Here is a 14,610-nt window from a genome sequence, read left to right on the forward strand (position 1 = left end):
AGAGTTCAATCTAAATCCACATGCAGCTCCAAATCATGAGACAGATTAAAACGTAGCGTTCTGGGCTTCCCTGGTGGTCTGGTGGTTAGGAATCTGCCTGTCAGTGCAGGGACTTGTTGGGTTCAATCCCTGGTCTGGGAGGAAGGATCCTACATGCCGCAGGGCAACTGGGCCCGTGCACCACAACTACTGAGCCTGCACTCTAGAGTCCATGAACTACAACTACTGAAGCCACTTGCCTACAGCCTGCGCTCCACAAGAGAAGCCACCGCAACGAGAGGCCTGCACACCACAGCTAGAGAAAGCCCGCATGCAGCAACAAAGACCCAGCACAGCCAAAAAATATAGAAATAAATCTTTTTAAAAAAAAGACATCATTCAAGTTAGAGTAAGACCACCCCACTCTTCCAGGAGGCCCCTGGACTGAATGCTATGGTCCCACAAATGTTTGAAATCCATCAGTAGAAACCTCTCATCTGCATTCAAATCCAAAATGTAAAATTAACCTAATAATCCCCATTTTCTCTCCTATACTTGATGGTACAAAACCTCTGCTGGTCAAGATTGCTCCACTCTATGCCTCTCAACTGCTCTCTCTCTTCCCAGGCTCTTTACAGACACCATGGGCTGTCCATACAGTATCTACACCAGCCCCGTCTGAACTCTCATGAATAAATTATCAAAAGCAAAATTATAAAAGCAAACGTTTTAAAATATTAATTATAACAATAGTTAACAATCAAAGGGCCTTTCATGGGCCTGTTACCTATCAGGCATAACATGATTTCACATTATCTTTTCAATGATCCCAGGAGAAAGGCATCATAACTCCCATTTTACCGAGATGGAGCCAAGATCAAAAGCTTGGGCTAACGACTCTGCTGCTTGTGCACTTTCTTTTGAGTAAAACTAATTTTATCAGGCGGTACCTTGACCTAGAGGGTTTACAACAACATGAGGAAAGTTAGTTTCAACAGTCACACACAGAAATACCAGGCAGGAACAAATAATAGCTATCAGGAAGATATTTGAATTTCTGAAAAAGTGCAGCTCTCATACAGCAGGGATTAGCAAATTTTCTACAAAGGGTCAGAGAATAAATAGGCTTTGGGGGCCAGATAACTCCCTTTAGTAATTACTCAACTTTACTGTTAAAGTGTAAAAGTAGCCATAAGCAATATACAAATGATGGGTCTAGTTGTGTTCCAGTAAACTTTTATTTACAGTTAACAGACTTCAAGCTGGATTTGACCCTAGGAGCCATTATTCAGATGATGGTTGGCAGACACAGGGCAATTTTCCTACCCTTTCTGAACTTATGTTTTCTCCTCTATTATAGGAAAATGTTTCTGACCATATGGAATTAAGAACTGGAAAATTCTTAAAGAGATGGGAATACCAAACCACCTGACCTGCCTCTTGAGAACTCTGTATGCAGGTGAGGAAGAAACAATTAGAACTGGACATGGAACAACAGACTGGTTCCAAATAGGAAAAGGAGTACGTGAAGGCTGTATATTGTCACCCTGCTTATTTAACTTCTATGCAGAGTACATTATGAGAAACGCTGGGCTGGAAGAAGCACAAGCTGGAATCAAGATTGCCAGGAGAAATATCAATAACCTCAGATATGCAGATGACACCACCTTTATGGCAGAAAGTGAAGAAGAACTAAAGAGCCTCTTGATGAAAGTGAAAGAGGAGAGTGAAAAAGTTGGCTTAAAACTCAACATTCAGAAAACTTTAAGATCATGGCATCTGGTCCAATCACTTCATGGGAAATAGATGGAGAAACAGTGGAAAGTGACAGACTTTACTTTTTTGGGTTCCAGAATCACTGCAGATGGTGACTGCAGCCAAGAAATTAAAAGACACTTGCTCCATGGAAGAAAAGTTATGACCAACCTAGACAGCATCTTAAAAAACAGAGACATCACTTTGCCAACAAAGGTCCGTCTAGTCAAGGCTATGGTTTTTCCAGTAGTCATGTATGGATGTGAGAGTTGGACTACAAAGAAAGCTGAGCACCGAAGAATTGATGCTTTTGAACTGTGTGTGATGTTGAAGACTCTGGAGAGTCCCTTGGACTGCAAGGAGATCCAACCAGTCCATCCTAAAGGAAATCAGTCCTGAATATTCATTGGAAGGACTGATGGTGAAGCTGAAACTCCAATACTTTGGCCACCTGATGGGAAGAACTGACTCATCCAAAAAAGACCCTGACGCTGGGAAAGATTGAAGGTGGGAGGAGAAAGGGACGACAGAGGATGAGATGGTAGGATGGCATCACCGACTCGATGGACATGAGTTTGAGTAAACTCCAGGACTTGGTGATGGACAGGGAGGCCTGGCGTGATGCAGTCCATGGGGTCACAAAGAGTCGGACACCACTGAGCGACTGAACTAAACTGAGAATTAACAACACTCAAGATAACATGTCCAGTGTATCTGGCATATATCAGATATTCAATAGATAGTAGCAATTACTGATTCTAGTCCCAGCCAGGAAAGATAAACCAAGGACATCAGAAATTCTCAAAGACTACCAGTTCACAAAAACACACACATACAGAAACATTCTGGCCCACTGGCAAAAATGGAACATTTTAAGCATCAAAAAAAAAAAAAAAAAAAAAAACCAATTGCAATGGACTCCAAGACATCAACTGGGACTACCTATTTTGACCAGGACGGAATCAAAATATTAAACTGCCACATATAACTATAAAACTGAACAAAATGAGATGTTGAGACACCAGACAGCACAAGGCTGTGATCCTTGAAAAAAAGTAAGAAGTATGACAGTAGTACAAATGATGGGAGTTTGAAGAGAAATATTTTGTTATAAGGTCCTTTCCTTACTCATGATGCAGCAAAATAATTCAAAATATACTGTAATAAGTTAAGATGCATATTACAGGGACTTGCCTGGTGGTCCAGTGGTTGAGAATTCACCTGCCAATGCAGGGGACATGGGTTCGATCCCTGGTCCAGAAGATTCCATATGCCACAGAACAACCAAGCCCAGGCCACAAATACTAAGCCTAGAGCCCATGAGCTGCAGCTATTGAAACCTGTGCTCACCAGTAAGAGAAGCCTCCACAACGAGAAGCCTGTCCACCAGGCTAGAGTAGCCCCCACATGCCACAACTAGAGAAAGCCCACACGCAGCAACCAAGACCCAGTACAGCCAATTAAATATTAAGTTTTTTAAAAAAAGATGTTTATTACAATCTCTAGATCAACTGCTAAAATGCTAAGTAAGCAAAAAGTCAATAAAAGAGATAAACTATTTTTAAAAAAAAGATTCAAACTAAGAAAGGAAAGGAAGAGGAAAGGATGGATAGACAAATAGAAAATAACAAAATGGTAGACTTAAATCCAACAGCATAGTTACAAAAAATATAAATGAACTAAATCCCCAACTAAGAGACTGAGATTGTCAGAATAGATGAAAAAACAAATCCCTGCTATATACTGTGTACAAGAGATAGACTAGTGTTACAACACGTGAATCTAATTTTATCATAACTAAAAATGAAACAATCAGGTATCATGCATCCACTAATAGGAAGTACACAGCACTGCCTACAAACTGAATATAAATAAGCCTCAAGAATTATCTGTTTATAAGAATCCAAGAGTTAAGAAAAGATGTTCAAAAACAACATGAGGATATAATCAATCAAAGGCAGAATGTGGAAAATTCTCCAGGACAAGTTGACAAGTAAAAGATGGGGGCAGAGGGAGACTGTTAAAGATACAAAGGATGTGAGAGTCCAGGAGGATGCCAAGACAGGCCTTGGCAAAGGGAGTGAGCCGCTAACTGGACACGTTGCTGCTGCTAAGTCGCTTCAGTCGTGTCCAACTCTGTGTGACCCCATAGACGGCAGCCCACCAGGCTTCCCGTCCCTGAGATTCTCCAGGCAAGAACACTGGAGTGGGTTGCCATTTCCTTCTCCAATGCATGAAAGTGAAAAGTGAAAGTGAAGTCGCTCAGTCGTGTCCGACTCTAGCGACCCCATGGACTGCAGCCCACCAGGCTCCTCCATCCACGGGATTTTCCAGGCAAAAGTACTGGAGTGGGGTTACCGCTCCCTAAATTGCAGTGTCCTCTGAAGATTACATTGCCCTGATCTGTTGAATCCAGGCATGGCTACCAGACTTGCTTTAGGCAAAGAAATGAGAAAGAAAAAACAAGTGGCAAGTATCTCTTCTGAAGAGAAGTTGTAAAAGTTATGCTTTCATCTCTACAACAGTCCAGAAAGAGACTACTCCATCAGGCTAAATCTTAGCCTGAAGAATATGAAGCAAAGCCCCAGCTGACTGTTGATGGCCATATTATAATACAAGTGAAAAATAAACTTTAGTCATAAACCATTTAAATGTGGGGCCATTTCCATGCTAGTATAAGAAAGGCAGCATTCTAAAGATGTCATTGTCAGATTTCCATCCATTGATTATATATTTGAACACTAACCTAAGAATTGCTATGAAGGGATTTTTTTTAGGTGTAATTACAGCCCCCAAACAGCAGACCTTAAAATTTAGAGATTTTCCAGGTAGGCCTGACCTAAAAGGTAAGCCCTTTTAATTGCAGAGAGTTTTCTCCAACTGGTAGCAGAAGAGGAGGTCAGAGAGATTTGAAGAGCAAGGACTCAACATGCCATGACTCACCTAAGTGGGGACAGGGCAAGATGAAAAGAAAGGAGATGGTCGTGAGGAGTGGACAGCAGCCCTTGGCTTGACAGCGAGAAAATGGGGACCTCAGACCCACGACCACAAGAAACTGGATTCTGCCAACAACCTGAAGAGCCTACGGTTAAGAGCCAAGCCTGGCCAATATCTTCAAAGGGACCTATGAGACACTAAGCAGACAGCTCTGCCAAGCCTGTCTGGACTTCTGACCTACAGAACTATCCATTCATAAATCAGTGTTGTTTTAAATCCCTAAGTTCACAGTAATTTGTTACACAACTATAGGAAACTGAGACACAAGGCTTATGTGAGAAACCTGGCCCTGATTCCCTACCCTAGGCTGTCCATGTTGCTGTAATAAATAAACTGTAAATTCACAATTTAAGACTTTTCCTAAATCCAGGAAAGGTTTCAGTCATGATGCATTTTTCCTCATCAAAGATCCAAAAAATGTATCAGAATTGCCTGATGCTGTAACTGTCAGTGTTTAATAAAAGTGAATGCTCCCCATCTTGAATTCCTTTAATATTTATTAGCCACACACACGGGGCACTTAACAAGTATACCCTCACTGTAAGTGAAGTGAAATGAAATGGAAGTCACTCAGTCGTGTCCGACTCTTTGCCACCCATGGACTGTTGCCCGTGAGACTCCTCTGCCCATGGGATTCTCCAGGCAAGAACACTGGAGTCGGTTGCCATTCCTTTCTCCAGGGGATCCTCCCCACCCAGAGATCAAACTGCGATCTCCGTAATTCTTTACCGTCTGAGCTACCAGGAAACCCCAGCCTCACTGTAAAAGTTTCAATAAAAGCTACAGAAAGTTCCTAAAGGATTTATGACTTGGTCTTCTTTATACTTTACTAAACACCCGGCATGGTACTAACATACATTAGTCATTCAGGAGAAAAAAGAGGATCTGTCAGATTGATATAAATAGTTATGATATTGGCTTAGCCTTGGGTATTCTCAAATAAGCAAGAGTTAGGTTTGAAGTAAACAAAAGGAAGACAGTGAGGGAATGAGGCCACCAGGGCAAAAGTGATCTCACCTTTACATCTGGCACCTGGGCACCAAGGCTGCTGAGTCCCACGATGGAGTAGAAAGCAGACTCCAAACTTGTGAAAGGGCGGTCCAGAGAGGCTTTCAGTCTCTCCACGTCATGCTTGGTGAGGTAGTGAGTAGGCGTCAAAGCCTGGGTGCTGGCTATGATTGTCAGGGCCAACAGGAAGACAGTGCTTGAACCTTAGGGGGAAATGATTGTTAAATAAATACACTCCACACTATTCAAACTTTTATACACAGTTCCAATGATGAGGCGCACCAAGGTCTGGGAACCAAGTCATGTAAGGAAGGGTGAGGAAATGGGAGGTTCCACCTGGGGAACCGCTGGGCACAGTCTTCAACTATTTGAATGACAGTTCTCCCAGCAGCTTCTGGGCATCTAAAGCAAGGGGCTCATCATGCCATTCCTGTCTCAGGTATGTTTGTAGCTCCAATGCCTCCTAGGACAAATCCAAACCCGAGTCCTCACGTGGCCTTGCCTGTTTCCCAGTGGGATCTCTTCCTCCACTCTTTCATCTGTGGCTCTCTGCCCTCCTCTCCGTTCCTCTAACGAGTCGTGTTCTTTCCTACCCAGCTCTTTGGCATGTCTTCTCCTGCTTAATTTCAACTTTCAGATTTCAGGTCAAGTATCTCTTCCTTTGGAGAAGGCAATGGCACCCCACTCCAGTACTCTTGCCTGGAAAATCCCATGGACGGAGGAGCCTGGTAGGCTGCAATCCATGGGGTCGCTAAGAGTCAGACACGACTGAGTGACTTCACTTTGACTTTTCACTTTCATGCATTGGAGAAGGAAATGGCAACCCACTCCAGTGTTCTTGCATGGAGAATCCCGGGGACGGGGGAGCCTGGTGGGCTGCCATCTATGGGATCGCACAGAGTCAGACACGACTGAAGCAACATAGCAGCAGCAGCATCTCTTCCTTAAGAAGCCCCCCAGCAGCCCTCCTCTGGATGGGGTCCCAGTTCTATGGTGAAACACAAGGTGTCTGGGGCCAGGTTTAAATCTCAGCTCTGTCACTTTTTAGCCAGGTGGCCATGGCAGTTACAATGTGACCAGTCTGTGCCTCAGTTTCCTCAAGTGGGATAATACCAGTATCTACCTCAGGGTTGTTAGGATTACATGCATTAAGTTAGAGTATCTTAGTGGCATGTATATAAATGTATATCTAGTGTATATATATAATGTATATCTAGTGTATATATATATGTATATATATAGTGTATATATATAATGTATATATAGTGGCATGTATATAAATAAGGGTTACTACTCCTTCTTTTACATTATTGTTGTTGTTTCTATATTTCTCAAAGCAACTTACAATTCTATGTAGTATTTTTTACAACTAAATTTAGTAATGTCTGATTCCTCTGCTAAACTATAAGCTCCACGAGGATAGGCTGTTGCTTTTATTCATCCCAGTATTTCCAAGCCTTGCACATGGTAGTACTGAACTAATATTTGCTGAATAAATGGGAAAAAAAAAATCAGTCCTCATCTATTATGCCCCAGGGGACAGAGGGAAATGCCAGGAGTCGAACATTTCTACTTTTCATTGGAATAAAATCCTTTCAAACAGGCAGCTTCATGAACAGTCTGCCTTCCAAGTAACAATAATCACAAGGTTAACATTTATAATTAATTCCCCTTTGCCTATATCGTCTACTTCAGTTTGAACTAGAACCCCTTAAGAAAGGTATTTTACAAATAAGAAAGACAACCAGAACAGCCTTTAGACACAGCCAATCTTGGACTCATATCCAGGTCCATCTAGAGTTCTCACTCCACTATTTTTGGGAGAATGTTGATGAAGGGATGCCTACATTAGGGATATGAGTGTTCGTGCTACTTAAGCCCTGGTGTGTATTAAATAACCTAAAGAATGTGAAAGCTCTTTAAAAAAACTAGAAAGAGATCTGTAATGTGGATCATCATTCATCAAATGTTTCTGAATAACTACTATGTACCAAGAACTATCTTTGGTGTTAATACAACATGAAACGGAACAAAAACCCCTAACCTCATGGAACTTACACTCTACTGGGAAAAGACATGACACAAAAAAACTAAGAAACATTATTCATCATCTTAGAAGGTGAAAAGTGCTGTGGAGAAAAATAAAGAACATAAGGGATATCTGGGAAGAGCTGCAACTTTAAACATGGCAGCCTCTGAAGGCCTAACTAAGAAATAGAGATATTATGTATAAACCTGAGGGAAAAGAGGGAGAAAGTCATGAAGATATCCAGAGGGAAACTATCCCAAGAAGAAAAGCAAGTACAGAGACCCGTCTGCACTAGCCAGGAGGACATGGCTGGAGAGGATTAAGCAAGGGGTGAGAAGTAGGACAAGGTGACAGACACAGCAAAGGTCAAACCTGGACGACCCTATGGGCACTCTGGCTTTTATTGAGAAAATTTTGAGCAGAGGAGTGATCTGTTTTACATTTTAACAGGAACTTTGTGTTGAGAACAAACAATACTGTGCTGAGATTACAGAGGAGCAAGGATAGAACCGGAGAAGGCAATGGCACCCCACTCCAGTACTCTTGCTTGGAAAATCCCATGGACGGAGGAGCCTGTTAGGCTGCAATCCATGGGGTCGCTAAGAGTTGGACACAACTGAGTGACTTCACTTTTACTTTTCACTTTCATGCACTGGAGAAGGAAATGGCAACCCACTCCAGTGTTCTTGCCTGGAGAATCCCTGGGACGAGGGAGCCTGGTGGGCTGCCGTCTATGGGGTCGCACAGAGTCGGACACGACTGAAGTGACTTAGCATAGCATAAGGATAGAAAAAGAGACACCAATCAGGAGACCACAGCCATACCTCAAGAAAAAAGATGGTGGTGGTCTAAACCAGGGGACCAGTTGGCTAGAACTCAATTAGAATTGCTGATACGTGTAAAGATGTAAAAGAGGGATCCAGATACTAATGCTGACCCAGTGCCTTGAATTCATGCATGTACTCAGTACATTAAGATCTAGAAACTATGACCAGCATTTTCCCAGCTAGACTGCAAGTTCCTCTAACACAGCACTTGTGCTAGTGTCCTGATATTCCCACCTCATATCAACGATATTAATGATATTACATCTTTGGGGACTGTAATCTGAGCACTTAACACGTGCCTGGTATGCCCACACAATACAAAAGAACTCTGTGTGCCTTTAGTCATTAAATCCTCACAATACCCTAGTCTGTGCACTTTACAGACAAAGAAACTGAGTCTCAGAAATAGTTACCTGCCCTAAGACAGGTTAACTAGTTGAGAATCAAACTGCAGGAACTCTATTATCTTCAACCTGTCAAATAATGGAGCAGTGAGCCCACAGATTTATTCATTGTTACCTTGGGCAAGTTACCTGTCTTCTCTGAGATTCCGTCTGTCAAGTGGAAATAATAAAATAGTACACATTTCCCAAGTTGCTGTGAGACTACACGAGGTTGCATCCTGCAGTGTCCTCTCAATACCTGGCAATATAGTTCAGTTTACTGAGTGCTTACTGATGCCGCGCACTGTTCTACACTATGCAGGGAGATGGTCTCATTTAACTCCCATTGTAATTTACGAGACTAACCTATTTAACAGATGAGAAACTGAGGTGCAGAGGAGTTAAGTAACTTGCACAGGGTCACTTTACGAAAACGTGGCAGACTGCAAGTTTGTACCCGGAGACATCTTAACTTCAGAACTCACGCTCGTAAGTTCTCAAAGAGGTGTGATTTTCTAACCCCTTTCACTGAACAGGAAACTATGGTCCAAAGGACGATTTAGCCAAAAGCTCACTCTTAGGCCACCTGGCCCGGAAGCCGGCGCGAGTCAAATGAATGGGTGAAGCCAGACCGCGGGTTTCCGCGGCTGCGGTTCCCGACTGGGTCTCGGGGGGACCCGTAGCCCGCGCCGTACCGACCGCCACCCTCTCCTCCACTCGCCCGCAGTCCCAACTGCTGGCCAGGCCAGCCCCCCCTCAGACGCCGGACCCCCAAAGAGCCCGAGCTCATGCCCCTGCCCCGCAGGGGAAGAGGACCACTCCTGGCCGGCCCCCGAATGGCCAGCACTAGCCCCCCGCGGGCGACGGCCCACTCGCCAAGGCGTGTGGGCCGCGGGACTCCCTTGTCCAGCCCTGCGCAACGCCTCACCCGGCAGCGCCATTCCTCCGAGCAGGTCCCACCAGGGCCCGAGCCGCAGGCGGACTTCCGCTCGAGAAGGTGGCTCCAAAAGGGCTCCGGAGGGGACGCCGGGGACTCGCGGCAGACCCCGTGTGCTGGGATGGGCTCCAGGCACAGGTCAGTCCCCGCCGTTCCGCTGGGCAGGGCGGCGCTCACCAGCTGCACAGTGTTGAGCGCGCAGTGCGCCACGGCCCGCGCGTACAGGTCCGCTTCCTCTCCCCCGCGCCCCGGCCCACTTGGAACCGACCTCCTTGCAACGGTCCCATTCCGGAAGGCACCGGCAGGCGGTTGGACAAGGCCTCAGGGGTGGGCCCGAGACGGGGCCTCCTGTGATTGGTCGGTCGCAGTGTCACTCAGTCGTCTCTCTGCAACCCGGCCGATTTTAAAGGAATGGAAAGGGTCCGGTGGAAAAGGGCCGGCAACATTTGAGCGGTTTGCGGGTTTGTTTTTTTTTTTTTAATAAGAAAATTATAGCAGCTTTCCCTGAAGATTGTTTCGGTTGTTAGTAACTGACTTATAAGTTACTTTTAAACCGATCTGCATACTTTTGTGTGAGGAGAATATAAATCCCAATGGAAGTGACTCGTCTAAGAATTTATTAATTAGGTAACTCAGATTATTCAACGTTTACGGGATAGCCAGACAGCGTACTAAACGCTCCATATACTTTGTTTCATTCACTGCTCATCCCCAGTCTGTGAGATATGTACTATTAATATTTCCATTTTATAGAGAAGAAAATTTAAAAATGTTAACCGGGACAGTCTGACTATAATCTGCTTTTAACTGTTACGAACACAAAGTATTCAGAATGCGATATAACTTTTACAATCATTAGTGTCCTGGATATTACCGTCTATTACTGTCCCAAACAAGGAAGAGTCAGTTCTTTCTCTGTTTGGTCGTGTGCTACTGTATGGTATACTAGCCATTAAATATGTGGATATTTTAATTTGAATTTAATTAAAATTAAAAATTCAGTTTGTCATTTGTATTAGCCATATTTCAAACATTCAGTGGCCCCATGTGGCTGGTGGAGATGATACTGAACTGCGCACAATTATAGAGCATATAGAACATTTCCATTGTCACAGAATATTCTAATGGACAGCACTGATCTAGAATATATAAAGAACTCCTCCAACTCAATACTAAGACAACCAGTGGTGTGCTGAAGCCTCAAACTGGCTTGTGAGAGTCAACTGTTAATTTTCTCAGAAATTTTGATAAACCTCAAAGTCCTACTGGGATGTTGGCAATTGGATCTCTGGTGCCTTTTTTTAAATTGCCAAATTTGAAATAGTCAAATTGTCTAGTCAAAGCTATGGTTTTTCCAGTAGTCGTGTATGGATGTGAGAGCTGGACTATAAAGAAAGCTGAGCACTGAAGAATTAATGTTTTTGAACTATGGTGTTGGAGAAGACTCTTCAGAGTCCCTTGGACTGACTGCAAGGAGATCCAACCAGTCAATCCTAAAGGAAATCAGTCCTGAATATTCATTGAAAGGACTGATGCTGAAGCTGAAACTCCAATACTTTGGCCACCTGCTGCCAAGAATTGACTCATTGGAAAAGACCCTGATGCTGGGAAGGATTGAAGACAGGAGGAGAAGGGGACAGCAGAGGATGAGATGGTTAGATGGCATCACTGACTCGATAGACATGAGTTTGAGCAAGCTCCAGGAGTTGGTGATGGACAGAGTAGCCTGGTGTGCTGCAGTCCATGGGGTTGCAAACAGTAGAACTCGACAGAGCGACTGAACTGAACTGAAAAGTCCTACTGTATAGCACAGGGAACTGTATTCAGTATCCTATAGTAAACCAATGAAAAAGAATGAGAAAAAATATATTTTCTGTATACATCTATATATTCTCTCACGTTGGTGTACACCAGAAACTAACGCAGCATTGTAAATCAACTATATGTGCATACATGCTAAGTTGCTTCAGTCATGTCCAACTCTTTGTGACCCCATTGACTGTAGCTCTCCAGGCTTTTCTGTCCATGGGACCCTCCAGGGTAGAATACTGGAGTGGGTTGCCATGCCCTCCTCCAGGGGATCTTCCTGACCCAGGGATGGAACCTGAGGTTCTTATGCCTCCTGCATTGTCAAGATGTGTTCTTTACTACTAGTGCCACCTGGGAAGCCCATAAATCAACTATGCTGCAGCTGTTGCTAAGTCGCTTCAGTCGTGTTCGACTCTGTGCAACCCCATAGACGGCAGCCCACCAGGCTCCCCCGTCCCTGGGATTCTCCAGGCAAGAACACTGGAGTGGGTTGCCATTTCCTTCTCCAATGCACGAAAGTGAAAAATGAAAGTGAAGTCGCTCAGTCCAACTCTTTGTGACCCCATGGACTGCAGCCTACCAGGCTCCTCCGCCCACAGGATTTTCCAGGCAAGAGTACTGGAGTGGGTTGCCATTGCCTTCTCCCTAAATCAACTATGAAGGGAAGGGAAAGTCGCTCAGTCATGTCCGACTCTTTTCGACCCCATGGACTGTAGCCTACCAGGCTTCTCAGTCCATGGGATTTTCCAGGCAAGAGTACTGGAGTGGGTTGCCATTGCCTTCTCCAGGGAATCTTCCCAACCCAAGGATCAAACCCGGGTCTCCCACATTGTAGGCAGACACTTTACCCACTGAGCCACCAGGGAAGCCACCTAAGTAAAAAATATATAAGTGAGGGGAATTTTGCAATTGGTTGTTAAATATTAGAAGAATTAAATTATATATACTTAAAATGAAATAAAGTATATTAAAAACAAAATTCATCATTTCCTAATTATTTTCCTTTATTTTACCATTGTCTGTGCTTTTGTGGTAGCTTGTATCTACTGTATATGAATGGTGGAAATATTATATCATGCTGTGCTACTAACACATCTCTTTCCAGTAACATTGGTAGCTTGATTTGGCTGCAAATGGAATATTTGTACCATAGAGTCAGCAAATGCTACAAACCAGGGCTTAACTTATTGCTTTGTTATTGAGTAAATTTAATGTTGGAGATAATGTTAATCGAGATTAAACTTAAAAATATATCTCATCTGTAGATTTTACATTATAAATAGCACAGAAACTTGAAAATATTTGTGTTGTGTTTGAAAATTACTATCTAATTCAGAAAATAAGTCACTTTTAAAGTTTCAGTTACATGTTTATTGTTGTTAGAGTCCCTTGGACTGCAAGGAGATCCAACCAGTCCATTCTGAAGGAGATCAGCCCTGGGATTTCTTTGGAAGGAATGATGCTAAAGCTGAAACTCCAGTACTTTGGCCACCTCATGCAAAGAGTTGACTCATTGGAAAAGACTCTGATGCCGGGAGGGATTAGGGGCAGGAGGAGAAGGGGACGACAGAGGATGAGATGGCTGGATGGCATCACTGACTCGATGGACGTGAGTCTGAGTGAACTCCGGGAGTTGGTGATGGACAGGGAGGCCTGGCATGCTGCGATTCATGGGGTTGAAAAGAGTCAGACTGAGTGACTGAACTGAACTGAACTGAAGTCATGTCCCACTCTTTTCAGCCCCTTGGACTTCAGCACACCAGGCTCCCCTGTCCTCTATTATCTCCTGGAGTTTGCTTAAATTCATTTCCATTGAGTCAGTGATGCTATCTAACCATCTCACCCTCTTCCGCCTCCTGCTCCTTTTGCCTTCAATCTTTCCCAGCATCAGGGTCTTTTCCAGTGAGTTAGTTCTTCGCATCAGGTGGCCAAAGTATTGGAGCTTCAGCATTGGTCCTTCCAATGAATATTCAAGACATTTTAGTAGAAGGATAATGATGATACAATATCATTAATAAGTGAATGATAGATGATACTGTGAGATAAGAAAAAGTATGAAAGGGTAAAGGGGGCTGAAAGAGGGGCAGTGTTCTGCCTCAGTCTCTTTTATCAGTGGAGTAGTATCTTTTACCTATCCATTCACTTCTCATGAGGCTGACAATGTGTTAGGTACTGAGGATGAAACCACAGAAATATGTTTCAGGGGCTCCAAAGAGCCCCAGTTCTTTATGTCTCAACACAGAAAGAATTGACTGAAAGGCAATGTTATAGATAAGAAGTGATTTATTAGAATAGGATGCTTGTGAGGTTTACAAGCAGATGGGCAGGAGGGTGCAGGGCTCAGAACATACTGCCCTATAGTTTTATACTCAAAGGAAATGTGGGGAGGGGGAGAAGACCACCTTCTCCCTCATTCTTTAGTGGACATCGAGCTTCCATCATCAGCTCCTCCTTTTCCTCTGTATCAGGTGGGGGAGTTTTCTCATCTCTACATGTTCAAACTGGGACTGTCATGGTACAGTGAAAATGAGCAAAAAGATGGTAACGAACACCATAAATGGTAAATCATCTCAGGTTTCAGTATAATGTCACCTTATCCCTTTTTTAGTGTGTGCAGAGGAGCATGAAATAGGAATCATTAACTCATCGACCTCATTGGACAGGATGTGGGTCTCATTCCCCTATTGTTTTCTTGTGCATGGGTATACCTCATGCTTCTATTGCACAGGTTTCTGGTGGTGGTTGTTTTTTTTTTTTTTTTGCCGTGCTGCATCTTCGATGCAGGGTGTGGACTTTCTTTAGTTGCTATGCATGGGGGCTCCTCTAGCTGCAGTCAGTGGGCTTCTCGTGCTGGGTTGCAAGGGCTTCTGTAGTTGCAACACATGT

General features: G+C 43.7%; 2 protein-coding genes across 3 annotated transcripts in view; one reads left to right on the plus strand and one right to left on the minus strand.

Annotated features, from left to right (window-relative positions):
* Positions 1-10,212, minus strand: part of RPN2 (ribophorin II) — a 54,660-nt gene extending 44,448 nt beyond the window's left edge. For both annotated transcript variants that reach the window (XM_086331925.1, XM_086331923.1), the window contains exons 1-2: positions 9,907-10,212; positions 5,749-5,942 (exon numbers count right to left, since the gene is read on the minus strand). In XM_086331925.1, coding sequence (XP_086188051.1) covers positions 5,749-5,942; positions 9,907-9,919 — 207 coding nt within the window. In that variant the 5' untranslated portion in view covers positions 9,920-10,212. The remainder of the gene's footprint in view (positions 1-5,748; positions 5,943-9,906) is intronic.
* MROH8 (maestro heat like repeat family member 8) overlaps positions 9,767-14,610 on the plus strand; it is a 57,906-nt gene continuing 53,062 nt past the window's right edge. The window contains exon 1 of the mRNA XM_086331926.1: positions 9,767-10,053. Within this exon, the coding sequence (XP_086188052.1) occupies positions 9,767-10,053 (287 nt within the window). The remainder of the gene's footprint in view (positions 10,054-14,610) is intronic.

This window comes from Bos grunniens, chromosome 13 (genome assembly GCF_055505025.1).
Source record: "Bos grunniens cultivar Pamir isolate PY7600 chromosome 13, Bosgru_T2T1.0, whole genome shotgun sequence".
Lineage (NCBI taxonomy): Eukaryota > Metazoa > Chordata > Mammalia > Artiodactyla > Bovidae > Bos > Bos grunniens.